General features: G+C 36.4%; 1 protein-coding gene across 2 annotated transcripts in view; it reads left to right on the top strand.

The window, feature by feature from the left end:
- The window catches only part of rxraa (retinoid X receptor, alpha a), a 91,315-nt gene that overhangs the window by 57,245 nt on the left and 12,404 nt on the right, over nt 1–21,666 (top strand). The window contains exons 4-7 of one of the 2 annotated variants that reach the window (XM_087791357.1): nt 803–953; nt 5,317–5,496; nt 10,095–10,279; nt 20,152–20,281. In XM_087791357.1, coding sequence (XP_087647483.1) covers nt 803–953; nt 5,317–5,496; nt 10,095–10,279; nt 20,152–20,281 — 646 coding nt within the window. The remainder of the gene's footprint in view (nt 1–802; nt 954–5,316; nt 5,497–10,094; nt 10,280–20,151; nt 20,282–21,666) is intronic. The other variant, XM_087791358.1, reaches the window with a different exon arrangement.

Below are 21,666 nucleotides of genomic sequence, written 5' to 3'. Positions count from 1 at the left end.
AATATAGAATCAATGTACCGTACACAAGTTGTGTATCAAAGCATGATTACTATTCATATGGAGCCGCGTTTTTCGGGAGAAGCAGTTCACTCATCTAAATTATTTACATTCAATTTTATACCATGTAATTTAAGGCATCATTAAGAAAAGACGATTTTTTTTTCTTTTTTTTTTTACAAGAAGGTGCGAAGAGCACAGCTTGCTAGATTATAGCCTGAGACTTTTATCTGCTCTAAAAACATCGTGTAGCTAGTTATCCTAATTAGTCTCCTTTGCTCACGACTTTTAGCAAAAGGCAATAAGGGGTCACTTTCCCAGGATTTTGATTCATTCTGGAGAAAAAAAAAGAAAAAAAAAAAGGAGAGGAGGAGAGTGAGGAAGCACTCTTCTCTTCTCCAGGCTTCTGTTGCAGCGGCTGATAAAACAAATGCCGTCTCTTTATTCTACTGTAGTGATAAATTTTGCATCAGATGTATGCCAGTGCCAAACATTTTGGAGCCAGTGGGGCTTGTTGAGAGCATGAATAAAAGAGTTCCTGGGGTGAAGTGGTGCAAGATCCTGCTATGCCAGATTTAGATCTGAAACAGAGGGGGTAACGGGAGGGGAGGAGAGAGACCGAACCAGAGCTTGCAGCTTGAAGCTCTGACCACTTATCGTGTCAGAATCGTGATGCCTTCATACACTTGTTTATCACTTACAGTTTTCTGTTTTTTGGGGGGAAAAGATTGTACTCTCCATTCAGTATCCGTTGAGCAGCTTTTGACATCCTGTCTCGTGTGTTTTGTGTGTGTTGATGTTTCAGTTAAACTCTCCGATGAACTCGGTTAGCAGCACGGAGGACATCAAGCCCCCGCTAGGCCTCAACGGCGTGATGAAAGTTCCCGCCCAGCCCTCGGGCACCGTCCTCTCCCTCACAAAACACATCTGCGCCATCTGTGGCGACCGCTCATCAGGTGAGAACCATCATGAATGTATTCATGTACAGTGAAACGCATGCATTAGGGAAGCATCTACGGAACACCAACTGTATCCCTGACTGCAACTCAATCACTCACAAAAGTCACATACAAAAGCCTTCATTTAGGTCATACTATTCGTGGTGGTAACCGGAAATCCTTTGAGCAAATACTGATACGAGATTGAAATTTTTTATCAATGTTTCCTGGAAAATGTTGGTTTAACATTTCTAAATTTGTAAATATTATCTCTATTTTAATCTAGTCAGCGGCTGTTAAAGTGCAACATGTGGCCCGTAGGTCTTTTCTTTTAAGGAGAATAATTAATTGTTCTTAATACATTTATGACATAAGTTTTTATCAACACATTTTTGGCTTTGATTATCAACAAAGTGCAATGTTAAAGACCGACTTAAGTGTAGATTTGAGTGTGTCTTAAACAGATCTTGGACCTCATCAGTATGTGTCTGTTTGTACAAAACTCTCTTTTCATTGAAATATTTACATTAGAAAATGTGCTTTACTGAAAACACTGTTTTTCTGGAGATGAAATATCGTTTACAATAACCACACCCACTCTATTGTGATTGCTAAGACATCAGCGTTTGTCCCTGCGCGTCATCAATCCCTGGATGTTTGCACCTCCAAGGGACTCGTTATATAAACAAAGCGGGGTGTGATTACAGCTGGCTGGAGGAGAAGTGAAGCCATTATAAAGTCATAATGTACTGCACTCTCATAACCTTTTGTTTGCCGAGATTTTAAGACAAGGGAGAGTCTTATAAAGTAATAACTTCAAAACATGGTCATGATGAGGGACTTAAAAATACAAATTAAAGTGTTGATCTGCATGTATGCTGCAATTACCCAAGACGTGTGTGAGTTTAATATTTACATAATAATTCAGCAAAGCCGAACATTAAATAATCCGGCTGGCATTGTGAGTTATGCTGTCATTGAAGTCTAAAATATTACCATAAAATCGTTTTCTTTTTCGTTATTATTTAACAAACGAGATACATTCTCAGAAATAAACCATAAATGCCTCCCTTATTATTTTCTTTATTTCGTGACAGAAATGTCTTAAATACGATTCATGTGATTCAAGAAATTTACAGTCTTTTAATAACACTTCAATTGTAGTAATAAACAATTATTGCTGCTTCCTAAAATATCCAACGTTGCAGTGGGTGGTCGGAATCGTGCTCAACACTTCACAGCTGCTGTTGGCACACGATAAGAACGTGAGCAATGTACAGCAGGACACGCCAAAGTTACCCAACACATTCTCAAGGCATCTAAAAATTGTTTACTTGATTACTCGAGTTATTCTTTTATTCTTAAAACTGGTCGGTCGGAGTCACCGCGTCATGTCGACTCAGTCAGGCCGCAGCGAGGACTTTCCCCGGTCGCAAGATTTACTCAAGGTTTCTCTAATTCGTTGGATCGGGGGAAGCTTATAAAAATAATTTCTGCAAAGGTGCAATTACACGAGACCAAATGAAAAGCCGGCGGACCTACTCATCATCTTGTTAAAGACGATGTTCTAACCTCAGTCACAAACCTACACAGAAGATTCAAAGATCAGGATCGGTCAGGAAACTAACCCCAGAGACCACACTGGCACAACGACATGTACTTACATTAGATGTTCGCCGAGAGAGGGTTCCCTGGTCCATGTCTGTCTCTGAGAATTGACAGCATGGGAGCATCGGTGAAGACAGTTCTTCGAGACCAAGGGTGGGAAGTTCATTTTCTTAACCCTTTGTGATATCTCAAGGTCAAGATCTGGTGGCCTGAAAACAAATGTTGGTGGTTTTGTTTTCGGGCCACTGGGTCATCTTGACCCTGAGATATCACAAGGGTTGAGGCGCCATGTTATACAGAATGACTATTCTGAGGGGCAACAAAACCAAATAAAAGAAGGGAGAAAAAATGCCCTTTATTCAAAAAACTAAATTGATACGACAAAAAAGAAAAAAGTTTAATAATTTATTGACATCGTAAAAACTATTAATTTATTTCAATTGTTTTTATCTAAAATTGATTTATTTTTTAAATAGATTTTATATTATATAACAAAAAAAGGGCAAAAACGATTTTTTTTTAAAGGAAGAACACACAGTGTTTTTAATATTTAATTTAATACATTTTTTGTTCAATATTCTTTACAGGCCAAAAAAAAGGAAAGGGAAAGAAATCGATCTGCACATTAAAACTGGGGAAAAGTTGAGAGTGGCACAAAACAGGTTAACACACAGACAAAAAAAATATAAAATTATAAAGAAAAAGCAGAGGACAAACTTATCAATGCATTTCAACTAAATTAATTCATTTATATTAACTCCAGCCTTTTTCTTGCAACTCTGCCTTCAATCTCAATTGGTGTGTCAACTTTATGTAGGTTCATGGAGGGGGTAGGAGATCTGGATATGTGGTTCACACACACACAAAAAAAACCCACCACTGATGCAGACAATATGTGTCGGGGACAGTTTAGATCACAACACTACTCTTAACTTGATCCAGGAAAGCTGCACTAATTCAGAAATCATGGACAGGGGTGAACGAAGGTGGTGAAAGTTTTGTTAATGGATACCATGCGAGTCCTCACATTACAGGGAGCGTAAATAAGGATTCACTTATAATGAAAATGATGTGAATGACTATTGCATATTCATTAATGTAACATAAGTGTGTGCTTATGCATGTGTCTCGAAGCACAACAATCCCTAAGCAAACATCGCAGCCATGAAAATGTGAAATAACTCTCATGCATTCTGGTCTATCTCACCAATTGAAGCTCTTACTCTTTTTGATTTCCGTTACTTTCAAGTTTCCCCTCCAGTCAAAAACATGTTTTTTTGTTCTTGTTCCTACAGTACAATGTTTGACTTTCCCAGTGTACGTTGATGTCTTTGTAGTTTGACACTGCAGGGCTGTTTTTCATATTTGTCGGAAAAGAAGTGTACAGTTCTAGTGAGCCGGCTGAAATACAAGACGTGTCAGCGTGACAGCGTTTTTTCTCCTACTGTGTTAAAAACACATCTGTGATTATATGCATCATGTGATTTGGACGTGTTTTGAGTAAGATTCAATGAAGGTCATCTGAGGTCATTTGAGACCACAGGGAATATGTAAGTAATTATTTTATTTTTAATGTATTGAATAGGGGTTTGAAAAAAATATTGATGCAATACACAACAATTTATTTATTTTTCAAGTTTTATTTATGCGTTTAGTTTTGCTCTCAAATCATATTTAATTTGAACAATATTTTTTATGGGTAAATTTCAAAACAGTATTTATACAATTATCCATATATATATTTATATATGTGCAGGTGTGTGTGTATACCTTATATATTTTTTTCTTCATTTATTTACTTTAATCAACATGCAAATATTCACAGCGATGACTGTGAACGAGAGGATACAGTCGACTCCAGTGCTGCAAAACACCATATCATTGCACCTTTGTTGTCATATATTATATTAGATCACATTATATAAAATAAACTATATTAATCCCTCTGGAGATCTCCTTCGGGATATTAGATTTCCAGTACAAAGCAGACAATAAAAGGTAAAGCAAGTTTTATTAAAGCAAGAACAAAAGCTGGTCATTATGTTTCAGCACTTTTAAAAATGTATTCATATATAATAATATATCAAAATGGAGTTTTTCAAATATAGTTCATTTAGGTAATCGATATGTTTTTTGGCATTTTATATATTATTGCTAGCATTGGCGTTAGTGGGACAACAGGTGGCAGTAGTTTATGGAACTCACTTGGACAACAAACTGCAAGTGTTTGGTGAATGCAGATGGTATTTCCACCTCCATTATGTGTGCATTCCAAAGAAATATATGTGTGGATTATTTATGACTCAACTTCAAATTAGCTCCTATAAACTTGATTGAAATAAATAAATGGCCAATTGTTCTTATCCTTGTGTTCAGAGCAGTTCGACCTCATATGTTGGCTGTTTTATTAAGTGTGGTGCAGCTTTCTCAAGCAGTCAACAATAAGTCCTGTGTTTTGATAGTAAAAAACCCGAGGGTCAGGCTAGATTATTCATTCACTCGACAGTTTTAGTATCATCATGCGTCATACTTGCTTCACGGACCTAGAGGGGAAAATCAAAATATTTAATCGCAAGTCATGATTCATTGAACTCTTCTTGAGGGCGTTATTGCGCGACTCGCGCTACGCGTTACACAAAGAGTCCGTTTAGAAAGCCGGACCACATCTTTTACAGACATGTTCTCTGTTTACAGTATATGCAATAATCCATCACTTTTTTTCTTCCACCAATGGGAAAGGTAACCTGTCATTTTTCTCACCGTCTCACGGCAGGTAAACACTATGGCGTCTACAGCTGTGAAGGTTGCAAAGGCTTCTTCAAAAGGACGGTGCGGAAAGACCTGACCTACACCTGTCGCGACAACAAGGACTGTGTGATTGACAAGCGCCAGAGGAATCGTTGCCAATACTGCCGCTACCAGAAATGTTTAGCCATGGGCATGAAGCGAGAAGGTACAGCACATACCGTTGAGGATAATGTCTTACTTACCCATCCCTTCGTATCAGTACTAATCAAGTTGGTAACCAATTCTTTTTACTAGTGATGGGCTGATGAAGCTTCATGAAGCGCTGCCATGGAGTCCACCTACAAACCTCATATAGTTTCATGAATTTTCATTGGCCCATCCCTTACCTTTTATAATATATATTTGTCCCATAAGCTTCATACAGAAATGTGAAATTGTTAATACTGTACATCATTTACTCGACTCATATTTCATCAATATATCCTCAATTGGTTGCAAGTGGTTACTGGCGGATGAAGCTTCATGAAGTGTCGTCATCATTTTAAAGGTTCAGTAAGTGGTGTGTTTCAATAGAATAACTGTTTAAATCGAATAGTTATAGAGCAAAAAGGGCCATCTAGTGGCATCTGAAAAATATTGACACTGTTTCATGAAGCGTCGTCCCTAGTAGTAAGTACACTCACATGTTAACACGACCTTCATGTCATTCTCCCACCAACAACAATGGTCTTCATCATGGATTTAATGTGAATAATTCAGTCCATATTTTCTTTTTGAACGACATTGTTCTTCTTGGCCGATCCCTGAAGTAAACGTTCGTCTTAGTCCGGGTCACACTGTGCATCGCAGCCATATGCGTCTCCATATTAAAACACATTCCGCTCCAAGAAATACTTTGAGGCAAATAATGCGTTCAGGCCCAAAGAATCCCCGACAGTGCTGGATGTGAAAACCGAGCACAGGTTTGTGGGAACAGGCAGTTCCTGAGAGAATTGTGCAATATAGACTGTAAAAGTAAAAACAAGGAAAAGGCTGTGTGAACGTCTGATTCCATGGAAACCTGTCTCACATTCGTGGCAATAATAAGTTGAATAAATATCCAATTGTCATGAATAAATAAACCCTGTTATTTATAGAGCATTTATGCATTGAAATTGTTCAAAAAGTAAACAACAGGATTATTTACATTTAACTTGTTTAAACAGATTAATTATTGCGGTTATATGTTAATTCAAAACATAACTACAGTTAAACACAACATATTTATTTTATTAGTTTCGGTGATTCTTGCCAAGGTTTGCTATAACGTGTAGTCATTAGGTGGCTCTGAATAAAAAAAACAACATAAAACCTTTTTTTTTTCCTTAAAATATCTTTATTGGAAATTAGATCACAGTGTGCAATACATGATATTGATTTTCTTTCCTTTTACAAAGAGAAAATAAACAAACAAAAAAATACAAATTACATAAAAATTAAATAAACAAATATAACAAAGGGAATACAACAACAAAAAAAAGATAGCCTCCCTGCCGGTCTTCATAAACTATATGAAATGCATCTAAACTTTGAAGTACGTAAATCGGTTAGTAATACCTCTAACTAATCACTCTCAAAAAAAAATAATTTGAGGTTTTAATAGAATAGCTAGAAGATTGTATTTCTCCATTAAAGTCTAAAATGTGCCGCTTTAATTACATATATAGGTAATTTATTATAGTCTTAAAATTGCCATTGTTCCTTATTCCACAGAGAAAGCATCATGAAGTGAATGAGCCTGTAAAGAAATGCCTCTTGTTGTCAGGCTAATAAGCGACACATTTAAATATTAAATAAGGGTCCGTTACCAGGAATAGAGTCAGGACATCGTGTTCCGTCCGCCATAGGATCTGGCACCAAAGTCAATTAAATATGTATTACATGCATTAAATAAAAATGGGTTTTATTATCACGTCATTAGCAAGAATGATTTAATGCTATCAAAGACTTTTATTTAAATGGATTGTGTGAGGAAGAGTTTGCTGGTTTCATTCAAATAGAATATTTAGCTCCAGAACCATGGATTATTTTGTTATCTTATCTTAAATGTATTTATTTTTTTCAATCACAGGGCAGTGCTTTAGAGAATCCTTTCACATGTGTTCAAGGCTCAAATCAAAGCAGAGAGTGTGGTGTGACTTTTAGCACCTTATGAGTGTTAAAATATTAGCACTCCCGGCATCACTGCTTTCACACGTCAGTTCCATCTATCACTCCAGCAATCGTGGTACTTAGAATGTATAGATATAGTATATGAAGTATTTGGGCAAAGAGAGTTTTGGGTGGAGAAGCATGTGTCTCAAATATAAATGTTTATATAAGTAAACATATACTATAAGTTAAGACACTACTTCATGAAGCTTCTATAAGTAGTTTTTGTTTAGAATACTTGTTGTTTTAATCCAGCATAATATGTTTTTACAGATAAGAAAAAGGTACAAACACCACAAAAAAAATTGTATTATTTTATTATTTAAGCTGGCTATTAGGTAAAAGGATTTTTTTCTGTTATTCATTTGTAAATATTGTTGATTCTACTTTTGGTAATCAATACATTATTTCCTGAATTTTATTTGTTTACATTTCAACCGTTACTTACTTATCGAGCTTTTTCTGTGTTAATCCGATGCAGCAAATATTTGGTGTTTAAAACAAAATTCTCTCGTCATATTTTAGTAAATTATTTAAATTGTGTAAATGTAATTTTTTTTAAGTATGTTTAGTCTTTTTGTATTTGTCCACAGTATATATATATATATATATGTATATATATATATACACACACAAACACACGTATATACATAATACATATGTTAGGGAAATCCCGTGAGAAAAAAATATTATTTTATTTATACTGTATATATGAACTGATTTGCTTGACTCACTATGCTGCTTCAGCCTCGAGGCCCATGGTTGGAGAACAGCAAGGCGGTTGCCCAAAAGGCAAAGTGAATCCACAGAAAAACAGGATTAAATGAATTTATGTACTCCCAGTCAGGAGAGAAGAGGAGGAGGGAGAATAAAGCTAACATGATTTCAGCCCTCCTCACCTTTCTCTGACTCCGACACAAGTATTCTACCCTTGTGCTGACCTCCACTGCCAGACAGCAGTTCCTCTAAACCGGGGCCCCTTTCCTTCTCCTCCTCCTTGAACGAAAAACCCTTCTTCCCCCTCATCACAACCACGGCCTCTTTAGATTCTGGAATTGAAACCAGAGAACGAAGGCAGATCCGACCGAATACCCAGTGATACATATATGATCTCCAGGTGCGCCGAATGATTGCCGGCCGATGACAAATTTCCAAAAGTCTTTCATCAATGAGCCTTTCCGAATGATTTCATTAATCCATGTGTACGTGCTCCGACAAAAGGTCACGAGAGATATTTTTTTTTCGCCAGCGTTGTCTTAAGCTAGGTAAAATTATAGTCTTACACACACGTACATGCATCTTTTCCATTTGACTTGAGGGTGTAGGTGTGGTTTGTCTGTGTTCGACCGCAGTGAGTCTCCGTGTCTGCTCAGCACACAGACTATTTCCTGTGTCTTCTCTGCCAAAGCCAATCACATGACACAACCACCGCAGCTCTCCCTCGACCAGTTTCTACATATTCCCCGAGAACAGAAATCAACTGAAACAAAGTGTTCATTGATTTATGCTCAAAGTTTTTTTTTTCCTCAGAATCCTCGGCCGCTACGTACAGTAATCACACATGGTGTAACGGCGCCGAGACACACGATACATTTTTCATGGCTCCATAAATGATTTGTGTATACGACGCCAGTATACATGAAAAACATATTTCTTTGATGAACAGCCAGAAATAAGTCCCTTTTACACCAGACAGATGAGAAGATAATGCCACAGTGTAACACATGTCTATGAGTCACCCCGGGGGAGTGTGTACTTAAAGAAAGAGCATCTGCATTATGTGCTGATGAAGAATGAAAACAGCGGAAGCAGCTAAAATTAAAAGTTCTCCAGCAGTGACCCGGTAAATAAGGGATTCCTGATGGAGTCTATGAGTCAAACTTTCAGTTATATTTACAGGAAATATTGATCAAAACAAGGCAAGAATATACTTGGACATAACACGGTAATAAATGAATACACTTGTGTCCAGGAAATACTATTTAATTCCAATAAAATACATAAAATTCTTTAATTTATCACACACAATCTACTTCTGTTTTATCAGTAGCCTGGAACCCAATGTAAAAAAAAAGTGATAACATCGTCGGTACATAAGTTGTGCAATCAAAGATAAATGCCTTTACTTAATAAAGAAAAAGCATCTGCAGAGTGCAAGTCTTCTATGGAACAAATCTCTAAAATAACTATGTATACATTACAATGTGGGGATTGAACCCGGGTCTTTGAGATCCAGAGAGGGCGAGTGATAAGACAGAAGTCAATTTTAAGAGATAAATTAAGTATTATTTGGCCACAAATATATATATTGTTTACCATTGTCCGAGGCTCCGTAAGAATCCTATTAAAGGATATTTTAAAGGATTTTTCTGTGCTGCAGCAATTTCTCCTTTAATTCTAGCAAGTTCAACATTATTTCCCTCAGATGCAATTGGAATAAATGGAATTTTAGTTGCTTAAAAAAGTGAATGATGACTATAAATGTTGTATCTGTGTACTTGGAAATGAATACAAAAGTATTTAAACCGCACACACACCCTAATAACGGATCCTTAAAGTGTGTTAAAGTTCTAAACTACTCCACCAAAAAACAGCAGTAGTGACCGGAACCAGTTTTGTTACATGCAGCCGTTCAGGAGGAGCGCCAGCGTGCCAAGGAGAGGAGCGAGAGCGAGGTGGAGTCGACCAGCTGTGCCAACGAGGACATGCCCGTGGAGAAGATCCTGGAGGCGGAGGAGGCGGTGGAGCCCAAAACCGAGACCTACATCGAGACCAACCTGAGTGTCCCCGCCAACTCGGTGAGTGTTTTTAAAAAAAAAAAAAAAGTCTTCATCGAGCGAGGTGAATCAATCGGCCATCCTTCTGACAAAAACACAATTTATGTAAAGATAAGTACACACCGGGCCGTGACAGTTACAGTGATGGATGTGTCATGGTGGATACACTTTCTGATGTTTAGCGAGAGGAATGCGATCCGCGCCACGACTTCTGAGCGGAATTATGGATGTGTCAACACGCAGAACATTCCTTTCCGTCAAATAGTTATTTTCTTGTCAAACATGTTATCAATTTATGATACCCCGAGGGACATACAGTGGACGGCCGGTGACAGACGTGTGACAGGATATGAATATTAACACTGATGTCAGAGCTTCTTTGAAACTCAAGATTGTCCTTAACTTACTTTTTTTTTTTTTTTTTTTTAAACAATTGCAACTTCTACTGGGGGTTTTTAAAAAGATAATAAATGCTTTAAATTAAATATTCCAATTACATTTTTTTTGTTAGGGGAAAATAAAGCCTACAATTAATGTACTAATAATGTATATTGTCAAGTAACGTATAATGAGTTAGGTGGAGGGATGGATGGATGGATGGATGGATGGATGGATGGATACAGTAGATAAATTAACCTTTTCAATCCCTCTGGAGATCTCCTTCGGAAATTGTGTTTCCAGTTTCGGTACAGCAAGTTTCATAAGAACAAAGCGCAAACAAAAGAACAAAGTGCAAGGGATGACAAAGTATAGTTTATAGTAGTATAAAGAAATAATGCAAAGAAAATAATAAACAGGATGCAAATATTAACAATTCAAAATTATACAGCCTAAACTGGGTCTAACAGTGTTGCTATGTGTTGTGATGTATAATTGTGTGTTCTTTATGCATTTTATTTCGAAATTTTTAATAAAAATGTATAGATTTTGAAGATAATTATCGGCAAAACAATATAAATCCACTTTATGATCCATTATTTTCCATATTCCTCAAAAGATAAAGAGGCTTACTTATTGTAAAGAATATGGTGGAATTAATAATCTACTCCTTCCATATGTAGAATAATTGTTCATTTCGCTGCTTGTCGTCAAGGGCGTTTTTACCTGCTCACCTTATGCCAGCTTCTCCAGTGCCAGCCTCCTCGGCATCAGCTGGGCAGTGTGGGATGTCTGTGACACAGAGGAGACAAGAGTAATGAATAATACAACAGGCAGACTGTTCCTGAAAGCATTTCCACAAAGCCCCGGCTTTCTGAGGAATTCTGCCGGAACATTAGAAACAGAGGAGCCGCGCAGTAGCCTTACCAAAGGAAGGCAACAAGAGGAGGAGGGGAGGCAAGACTCGGAGGGGGGGGCAGGGCTCCCGGATTCATCTGCTTCAAGGGAGGGAAATGTCCTGTGAAGTCGAGGTAGAAATGCGAACGCTGTTATGTGAGTAAATGGAGGCATTTAAGACGGGTGCAGTTGAAGATCTGGGGAGATGAGCTCTGACATTTCGGAGAATGAAAAAAAAAGGGCGTCATGAGGGAGACCTTTCATGGTTCCTGTTGAGTTAAACGCAGATAAGATAAGATAAGGAGATCATTGATGTGAACGATTGTAAAGACACTTCCAATAACAGTCAAACAGATTTTTGAGAAAACATATTGTTCCGTGTTTGGTGAAGGCGGACAGATAGGGTGGTATCTAAGCTTGCAATCACAATTATGCTTCCTGTGAAAAGAAAGTTTGGTAAATAAACATTTTCTTCCGACCGCGACATTGACTTTTAGAAGATTTCAGCTCCTTGCGCAATTGAGTTTGAAGCACAGTTTTAAACACAGTTAGTTTAATATATTTTTTGTGAGTAAAATTCCTTCCCCTAAAGTAAAAACATATGATGTAATGATGCCTCCAAGGTTGAAGGAAGATGCTCAGCATCCGATAAAAACTGGACCATGAGACTGTTGCTAATTCTAGTATTAACAGCATTTCCGGTGTCAGTTTGTGGCTAAAGTTGAAAACAAAAGTGAATTGTGTTAAAATTTTCATTTTGTTAAACAATATTCCAGCATTAAATCCATTTAATATTATTTTAATAAAAATAAAAAAACGTATCTGCAATGAGACACTTTATCTTTGAATACATTTTAACCTCAAAAGAAAAGCAACACTCATTCTTATGAGCTAAATAATCCCTCTTCCTGTCAACATGTGATATCATTCATGGGTGTGTTAGAGGAACCCATTAGGGCCGCGCTTGTGTCACTCGTCCATTTATATTTGTGATATGTGTGTCGAGAATGGCCCATTCAGATTTCTGACAGCGGTCAAACTAAGTGCATCGGCTCAATTAATCATATAAGCGTAGACACGACATCGCTGCGAATAAGGATCCACTCGGAGCATTATATCATCGGAACCTCTGTCTTTGCTTAAGAGTCGGCGTAGAACCGTTGGGGCTGGAATGTGGAAATGATCTGAAAACATTGACTATGATGATAGAAGCCGGTTTACATCAACAACATTTTCTGTATTAAGCAGAAAATAATCTTTAAAGTTGACATTTCTAATTGGAAGATTAATAGAGCTGTAGCGATTCGCTGTGCTCACGATATTATCCGATCCATATATTTCTATAAACTCGCATCATTTCCTGAACAATTTAAGGGGATACTGAGTTTTAGTTACATCTAATGATTTTTAACCTTCGTTAGGTTAAATTAATAGAACTTAAAGCTCAAATTTGTCCAAACATCGGCTTTAAAAGCTGTTGGAGTCGACTGTATCCTCTCGTCCTCAGTCATCGCCAGGATCCTCCAGGAATCGTTGTTCCTTTAGCTGAGGAGGATGTAATGATTGTTGCCATCTAGTGGCTGGAAGTTTAATTGCAAAATGAATTTGCATGTTAATCGACAGTTAAAAATTGAGTTATTTTATTTTAGAAAAACTTTATGAAAATATAAATTGTACAAAAATTGTGATTAAAAATATGTATCAATATTTTTTTCTCACGCCCATGTAGCTTAAAGGCAAAATTAAATTTCTCCCTTAAACCCACTACAGCTATTTATAATGTTTTATCTTACAGCAACAATATGCAGCATGATTGTTTATTTGTTTAACATATTTTCTTTAAAGATTTGTTTCATTTTAACTCAGTCGTGGCGAAGTGTACTTGTGACCACCAAAGAACTTTTCCGCAGTGAGTCAGAGGCATCGTTTTACATAAAGTAATAAGATTTAAAATCGCCGGGAAACCCAGAAACTTTCCCATGTTTTGTAAACCAATGCTCATTCTGTATTTGACAAGAGTGTAGTTACATTGCCCCGACACTGGGGGGAGCCAGAAACAACATTTTTAATCTTACAAATTGTTGCTTTAATGTCAAAGTGTGCCAATACAGTGGCAACAAAATGTTACCAACGTACGTCTAATTAAGAATTCAAGTCGAGATTTATCGTCAGGACTATATTCGTATCTACAAACACTAATTCGGGATCTAACACGTGAGCCTGGAATCTTGGACCCTCGCATCAAAACACCAGTAATAACTAAACAATCACTAACCCTTTAGGTAAATTAGAGCATTGCATTTTGACAAGAGACTCCGCATGCCGGCCTCGTCCGACTAAAAGCGCAAACCTCCCCCCTTACTGACCCCCTTCCGCCCCCCCGTCCTCCACTCTGCCTCCCGTAAGGTCTCCATTCAGAAGCGCTGCCCTGTGCTACAATTAATCACAGGGCCCGGGCGGCAGGCATACACCGTGAATGGACCACCGCCACCGTCTAATGGCTGGGGTCTGGCCAAGCTGAATAAAGTGTGTTTATCTCATGGCGACCCAGAACAGGAGTTCAACAGACCCTATTAATGAGCCGTCGGTCAGATAAGGAGAGGCCAGTGTGTACAGCAGAGGGAAGGGAGTGACGATGCGCTGGTTTCCAGAGGGTGTTTTTAACCTTCAGTATCATGTGATCACTGAGATTGATACAGAGCAGATCAAGAACTCTTTCTATCCGTCTGCTTTCCCAATCATAAATATTATTTAAATATTATTTTTTATTTGTATTTATTATTAATGTATGTAAGGATATGTAATTTTATATTTTAATGTACCTTATTTTATTTTTATTTATTGTATTTTCATGAATCTCCCTTTAATTCATATTTTATTCTTTAATGCCACCACAAAAAAATCCTGTTTTGTGTTTTCGACCATAATTATTTTTTTATTAAATTTAAAGTTTTTATTTTATTAGTCCTTTTATTTTTACATTATTTTTTCATGTATATGTGACTTTATGTTAATGTACTATTTTACTGTATTTTCATTTATCTTTTTTTAATTAATTTTTATTATTTTATTTTGTAATGCCACCACAAACAATTCCTGTGTTGTGTGTAAATCATAAATATTATGTAATTAAATGTAACGTTTTTTTTTTTAGTTACTAATTATTTCTCTGTTATTTTAAGTCATTACTCTTATTCTATTTTTATTTATTCTATTTTTATTTTCTATTTTATTTTATTTATATTATTGTATTTTGTAACGTGACCACAAACAATTCCTGTGTTGTGTGTAAATCATAAATATTATGTATTTAAATGTAACGTTTTTTTTTTTAGTTACTAATTATTTCTCTGTTATTTTAAGTCATTACTCTTATTCTATTTTTATTTATTCTATTTTTATTTTCTATTTTATTTTATTTATATTATTGTATTTTGTAACGTGACCACAAATAATTCCTATGTTGTGTTATGATCATAAATATTATTTTATTTAATGTAATTCATTTCTTTAATTTTTAAGAATTATTCACTATTTATATGTAATTTTATATCAATGTCTCTTATTTTATTTTAATTTGTTGTATTTTTATTCATCTCTTTTTTTTCAATTTATATTATTTTATCATTTTATTTAGTAATGTCATCACAAAACAACTACCACAACATTGGCAATAAACATTTCTGATTCTGATTCTTTTAACTTTTACTATAATACTATAACTTTTTTTCAGATAACTGCAATTGAAACGGTTCAACATGACTAATATTTCTATACTTTATGTGTCTAAACATTATTAAAAGGCTGCCATATTTGGTTCCATTTTATGTCGAGTGTAAAATACATCATAGTGAAAAAATATTAGCAGATAATGGTGGTTAACAAGAGTCAGATTTACAGGAAATGTAGAAATATAGATAGAAATATATTCAATTGTGAGAGGTTTTCTTACAGTTTATCAGGAAATCAAGTTATGCTGTCGCTCTTCCCATTTTTATGTAAGTCTGACATGAATGGTAATAAGCTGATGATTCATCCACACTCTCGACGTGCTTCTCTCTGGAAGTGGGACACTCGAGTACATGGTTTCATGCTAATCTGAGCGAGCCCCAAATTTCCCCTCCGTTGTCACGCGAGTACAGTCTGGCTGGAGCAGGATAATGAAAAATTGAAAAGCTAAAATCTTTCGTCTCCCCTCCTCAAACGATGAAAATTGCATGGGACGCTATGCAAACCTGGAGTTACAGGATCACGCTCCGCAGTGACACGCAGACACATCATGCTTGGAGTTTTTTTTTTTTTTTTTAAGAATGTATTCCAAGCTTCAGGAACGGGGTCTGAACGTGCGTCAGTGACTGACACAGTTACAGTTTGAGCTCCTACATGAGAGGTGTGAGACGGTCCCATGTGGCCGTTTGTCCTTTCCCCGCATCAAAGCTAATGTTATTGGCTCACAGGTTAGCGTGGGCTCCTCCATTGTGGCGCTCCGTCAGCGAGTACAGTAGCGCGGCGCCCGAGGATTTTTTTTTTTTGTACAGGAAAGCGTAAGATCCTCTCCCTCGTCGTCTCCGCAAACAGAGAAACGGGGTCAGTGTAAACACGACTAAGATAGCCATGCAACATTCATGAGGCGCTCCTTGTTTAACGAGAACTCCGGGAGTTGGATTCTCTGGAGGGGGCGGGGGGGTGGCGCGACCCAGACCCCCGTTTATGTTGGGGTCCGGGGTCTGCCCCCTTTTGCCTGGAATTAGCTGGTTTTATGGATTTTTTTTCTTTTTTTGTTCAAGGGGAAGTGTGGCTGTCACACATGGAGATCTGATGCTGAAATATTCATAAGACGCCTGTTTTCATTCAAACCCCCGAAAGAAAGAAGTCGACGATTTCAGTTTCCAAAACAGTGCAGCCTTTGTGTGTGATTTAACTTTTTTCATATGCGATGCTCAGCAGTCGGAGTGAGTTTCACACCGCAGGGAGGAACGTGGAGGATAGGATGGGATAGTCTTCGGCCTAATTCAAAAAAAAAAGAAGAAGAAGAAGCAGAAGGGGGAAAAAAAGGATGTGGGTGAAGGGACGTTCTCTCCTTCATCCTGAACTAATCTTATCCCGAGAGCCGCAGTTGATGTTGGGATCCTTCAAGCTTTTAGCATCGATCGGTGGGATTTGGTGAGGAGAGTTGCAGAGAAGTTGCTGACTGTTAAGTGTCAGAGCAGCGAGTTCACACGGGGATATGTTCCACTCTAAAGATGTTGACATGATTTTGAAATCATGCCGGAGTGTTTAGAGAGAGACACCTTCCCTGGATGACAGTGAAATTACCCATCAGAGACTCTCCATTGTTTGGGATTTTTCCTCCTCCTGCCCGGATGGATTTACATTTTAGTGAGTTAGTCATACGAGCGAGAGTGTGCAGGTTGGTGTGTGTTGCATTAGGATTCCAGCACTGCTCCTAAGCTCCCTGTGGGACAGGAACTAAAGCCTCTCAATATGATTTATCGGGACAGTTAAGGACACACAGCCCTTGTCTCTGCGTCTGCTGTCAAACCAGACACACTGAAATAATCTGGAAAGGAAAATAATGCATTGTTTTATGCACTTAAATGTAGGAGGAACAAAGAGAACCGTAGGTTGCACTAAGGTTTATTCATCTCTCTACTATAAATATAAGGATTTTTTTTTTTTCAGTTGTCAAAATATATTAGTATTATATGGGATTTATTTTATATAATTGATAGTAAGGTCCACATTTTATGCCGTGACTTAATGTGATTTTATAACTCAAAGAAAACATTTAAAGGACAAAATGTTAAATTTATTTTGTGAAATCGCTCAAAAAACAGGATATATTAATTTATTATATATCATTTTCTTGTAGTTACCTTTTATTTTGAATGGGGGAGAAATACTTTAAATGTTATTTGTAGTTATATTTTCATTATATTTCATTGTATATCATTTCATTGTATTTAACTTTTATTTTTAAATATTTTTTTATCTCAAGGGGCAAGAATGATATTTGAATGTATATTTATTCTTTGTATTGACTTATATTTTCAAACATTGTTTTTAACATGTATATTTTCATTTTAAAGGGAAAGAAATACTTGAAAATCAAATGATATTTGAGTGTATATTATTTCTCATGTTTATATTTTTTACATATATATTTTATTTATTTATTATTTTAAAGAGGAAGAAATACTTTAAAAAAAAAAGAAGAGATAATGATATTTGTATATGATTTCATTGTATTAACCCTTGTAAAATTCCTTTAAGGGGCAGGAATTACTTGTAAAGAGAGACAAATGCAATAAAAGGGAAGATTACACCTAAAATAAACATCTGTATTAAGTTATAATTTGGCTTAATTTAAATTCAGTTGAATCATCATCGTAGATAATTGTAAAATAAAAAGAAATACCTGGGTCTGATCGCTGTGATGGTGTCTTTTAGTTTGGCGACCTCAGTGCTCTTCTGTGTCTGAGATAATAATTCTCAGTCTCTAATAATCTCTCTTCGTCTAGAAGTGTTCGTGAGTCAGTCGGTGAGTGACGGAAGGACGTCTGACGCGTGTGGATGATGCATTGGTTGTCGTGGTGATGAAGGAACAGTTATAGAAGATTTATTGAGTTTTCACTTGGAGACATCTGAGCTGATTTATCTCGCGTCTTATTACGGAATATGTACATTTATTGACCGTGAACGACGTGTAGATTTTCCTGCTGAATAAACCACGGTGGGAAAAAGTGTTCCTGACTTTAGAGGTGTCAACCACTTTTACAGCTCACTCAAACCACACAGAAGATATTTTATCACTTAATTCTCTTTGTTTTATATTGAGCAGATTCTTCTTCGACATTTTTCCACATCATCTTTAGTCAAAACTGTATTAAGGAATCAATTGGTCTTGTTCTTGTCATGTGTCTTTCTAATAAGGAGATGGTTTTACTGTTACAATAACACAGTGGACGTACTTAACCTCTTGGTCACATGACATCAACAAAATGACACTTACTGTTTATATAACATGTCTGGTCATACAACACACACGAGACAGAGAACTAGTTGTGTGTAAGCAACAGTTGCATCACGTTTGAGCTGCACTTCAGTGACTTGTGTTGTGATAAACAAACTTCTGTGAGCTCGGGCAAATGTTGAGTCTATTGACGTCATTCAGTGGTTTGATCGCATTAATATCAGGGCATTTTACAGACCAAAACAACTTAAAAAATGCATTAATATTCTATATATTATGAGATTAAGTTGTTATATTTAGAGCACATCTGCAAAATGGGTAACATTGAGCATCTTGTGACACCATACTTTGTATTTCTTCATAAAAATACAAAAATACTCGATAGGTTGGAAATTCACAATTTAACTTTGAAATGATGTATGTGTTATTTTAACTGTTGACTGCAATTCATTTCATCGGCTGTTGGGCTCAGATTGCAAAAGTCTTGTTGAGCTGGTGTCATCATATCCGCTGTATTATTTTATTAAAATTACTTTAATCTCTATTGTACTATTGTAAGTATACTGTACACTGCTTTATATTGTAATAACCAAAAATAAACAACTTAAATCACTTAATAAAGGTACTGTATATATGCCTTTAATCTTATAATAAATGCATTATGACTTTAATTTCTCAATTAATTTATATCACTTTAATCTTGTCGTGAATGTATTATACACGATTTCAAACTTGTAATAAATGTTCGTACGGGTTTAATGTTGTAATAATTGTAAAACAACAACTTAAATCTCTTAAGAACGTAAAACATACAACTTCAATCCTGCTATAAATGTGATAGATATGACTTTAATCACTTAATAAATGCAATATATACTAATTAGATCTTAGATTAGATTAGATCCAATTAGATAGACTTTATTAATTCCTCTGTAGATCTCCTTTGGGAAATTAGGTTTCCAGTTCACAGCAGACGATAGAAGGTATAGCAAGTTTCATTAAAAGGGCAAATAAATGCAAAAAGTGCAAACTACAAAATTTTAAAAAGTTAAAAAATCGTATAATAAATGTAATATACTATATATATGACTTGGTCTTATAATAAACACACTAAAAAATACTTTAATTTTGTAAAATATACAACTTTCTTTTCCGTTAAGTACAAAAAAGCTTTCTTTGAGTGACTGTAATAATCAGTGTTAAAAGAGCAACATTGACAGAGAAAATGTAAAACTCCCAAACAAAAAAACTCATTTTTGACAAATTGATTCAGAAAATAAAAGGTACCTTTTTTCTTTGAAAGAAATGTTGTTCTCAGCTATTCTCGCTGATTAATGCATCGACTGAAAGGTCCCACAAGAAAGTAAAGGAAAATCTCAGCAAGAATTCTCTGCAGGTATTTCCTCTGCACGCTGGGACAGAATCAATGTTTGTCTTGTCCTCCTACTTTCACCTCTTTGGAGGATATTATTCATAGAATTTATCTCCAGTAAGCAAAAGAAACTGACATCGGGGCTGTCTGCCAAAAGACACCCAGAAGACATGAATACAAACTTGAACAGATGTACATGACAAACACTTTTTTTTTTTTCTTGATCCATTTTTATCTCGCTCATCACTTCATGTGCTTCTCTGCCTCCCGCAGCCCAATGACCCAGTGACAAATATCTGTCAGGCGGCTGACAAGCAGCTCTTCACGTTAGTGGAGTGGGCCAAGAGGATCCCCCACTTCTCTGAACTACCGCTGGACGACCAGGTCATCCTTTTACGAGCAGGTTAGTCCGATGAGTGTTTCCATGATAAATCTCTTCGCAGGACGTGTCACAATGAACGTGAACCTTTTCTTTCTTCTTACAATATTCAACACAAGAGCTTCACAGTTAATTGTAGATATTAATGCGACTTAAATCTCTTAAACATTCAACTCATGACATTATGTATCTGTGTTTATCATTTCTTACTTCCTATTACTTTGGCTTCACTTCTTTCCTCCACTTTGCTTTATAATTCGTCCTCCTGCTGTGTTTCTCTCAGCTTGAAGTCTTGTTTTTTTGTTATTATTATTCATGTTTAGATGTTGCAAAAATGGACAAACACACCTTCAGGAAGATCAGCTGAAAGGACACGAACATCATGGTGACAATCTATCACACACTGTGCTTAAACCTGATAAGGAAACGCAAAGGAATACATTCTCAGCAGTTAAGAGAGTGTCCCACTCAAACAAGGAGGACGAACTCATTCACACGAGGGGCCAAAATCTTTTAGCACTGTTGGTCGTGTGCAAAACTCTTTTTAAATTGACTTTCTTTAAAAAACAATATCAAACTCCTATTAAGTCTCTGTATATTGGTTGACATTTGTAATCTTTGATCCTTAACTTAATCACTGGGATCTTTTTAGGTCTTCATATCAACATGGACCTTATCCCACTTTCTTGTTGAGCCAACCCGGTGGGCCACATACAATGACTTGGCGGGATGGATTTGGCCTCCCGGGCCATGAGTTTAATGAAATGAAAGGATGCTCTTCTTCAAACAACACTTTAGTGTTCAGAACATTATCACTTGACTTTGAAAGGGTGGAATTAATTGGCAAAATAAATTGACATTAGATAGATAGATAGATAGATAGATAGATAGATAGGCGGATAGATAGGCGGATAGATAGGCGGATAGATAGGCTGAGAAAGAAGAATAGATGGATGGATGGATGGATAGATAGATGGATGGATGGATGGATAGAGATACGAATAGATAGATGGATGGATAGAGATACGAATAGATAGATGGATGGATAGATATACGAATAGATAGATGGATGGATAGATATACGAATAGATAGATGGATGGATAGATATACGAATAGATAGATGGATGGATGGATAGATATACGAATAGATAGATGGATGGATGGATAGATATACGAATAGATAGATGGATGGATGGATAGATATACGAATAGATAGATGGATGGATGGATAGATATACGAATAGATAGATGGATGGATAGATAGACGGATAGAAAGAAAAATAGATGGATGGATAGAAAGAAGAATAGATGGATGATAGAAAGAAGAATAGATGGATGGATGGATGGATGGATGGATGGATAGAGATACGAATAGATAGATGGATGGATAGATAGACGAATGGATAGA

The sequence above is a fragment of the Callionymus lyra genome, chromosome 5 (genome assembly GCF_982586985.1).
Source record: "Callionymus lyra chromosome 5, fCalLyr1.hap1.1, whole genome shotgun sequence".
Taxonomy (NCBI): domain Eukaryota; kingdom Metazoa; phylum Chordata; class Actinopteri; order Syngnathiformes; family Callionymidae; genus Callionymus; species Callionymus lyra.
The sequence above is the reverse complement of the archived record's forward strand: the minus strand, read 5'-3'. Positions and strand labels throughout refer to the sequence as shown.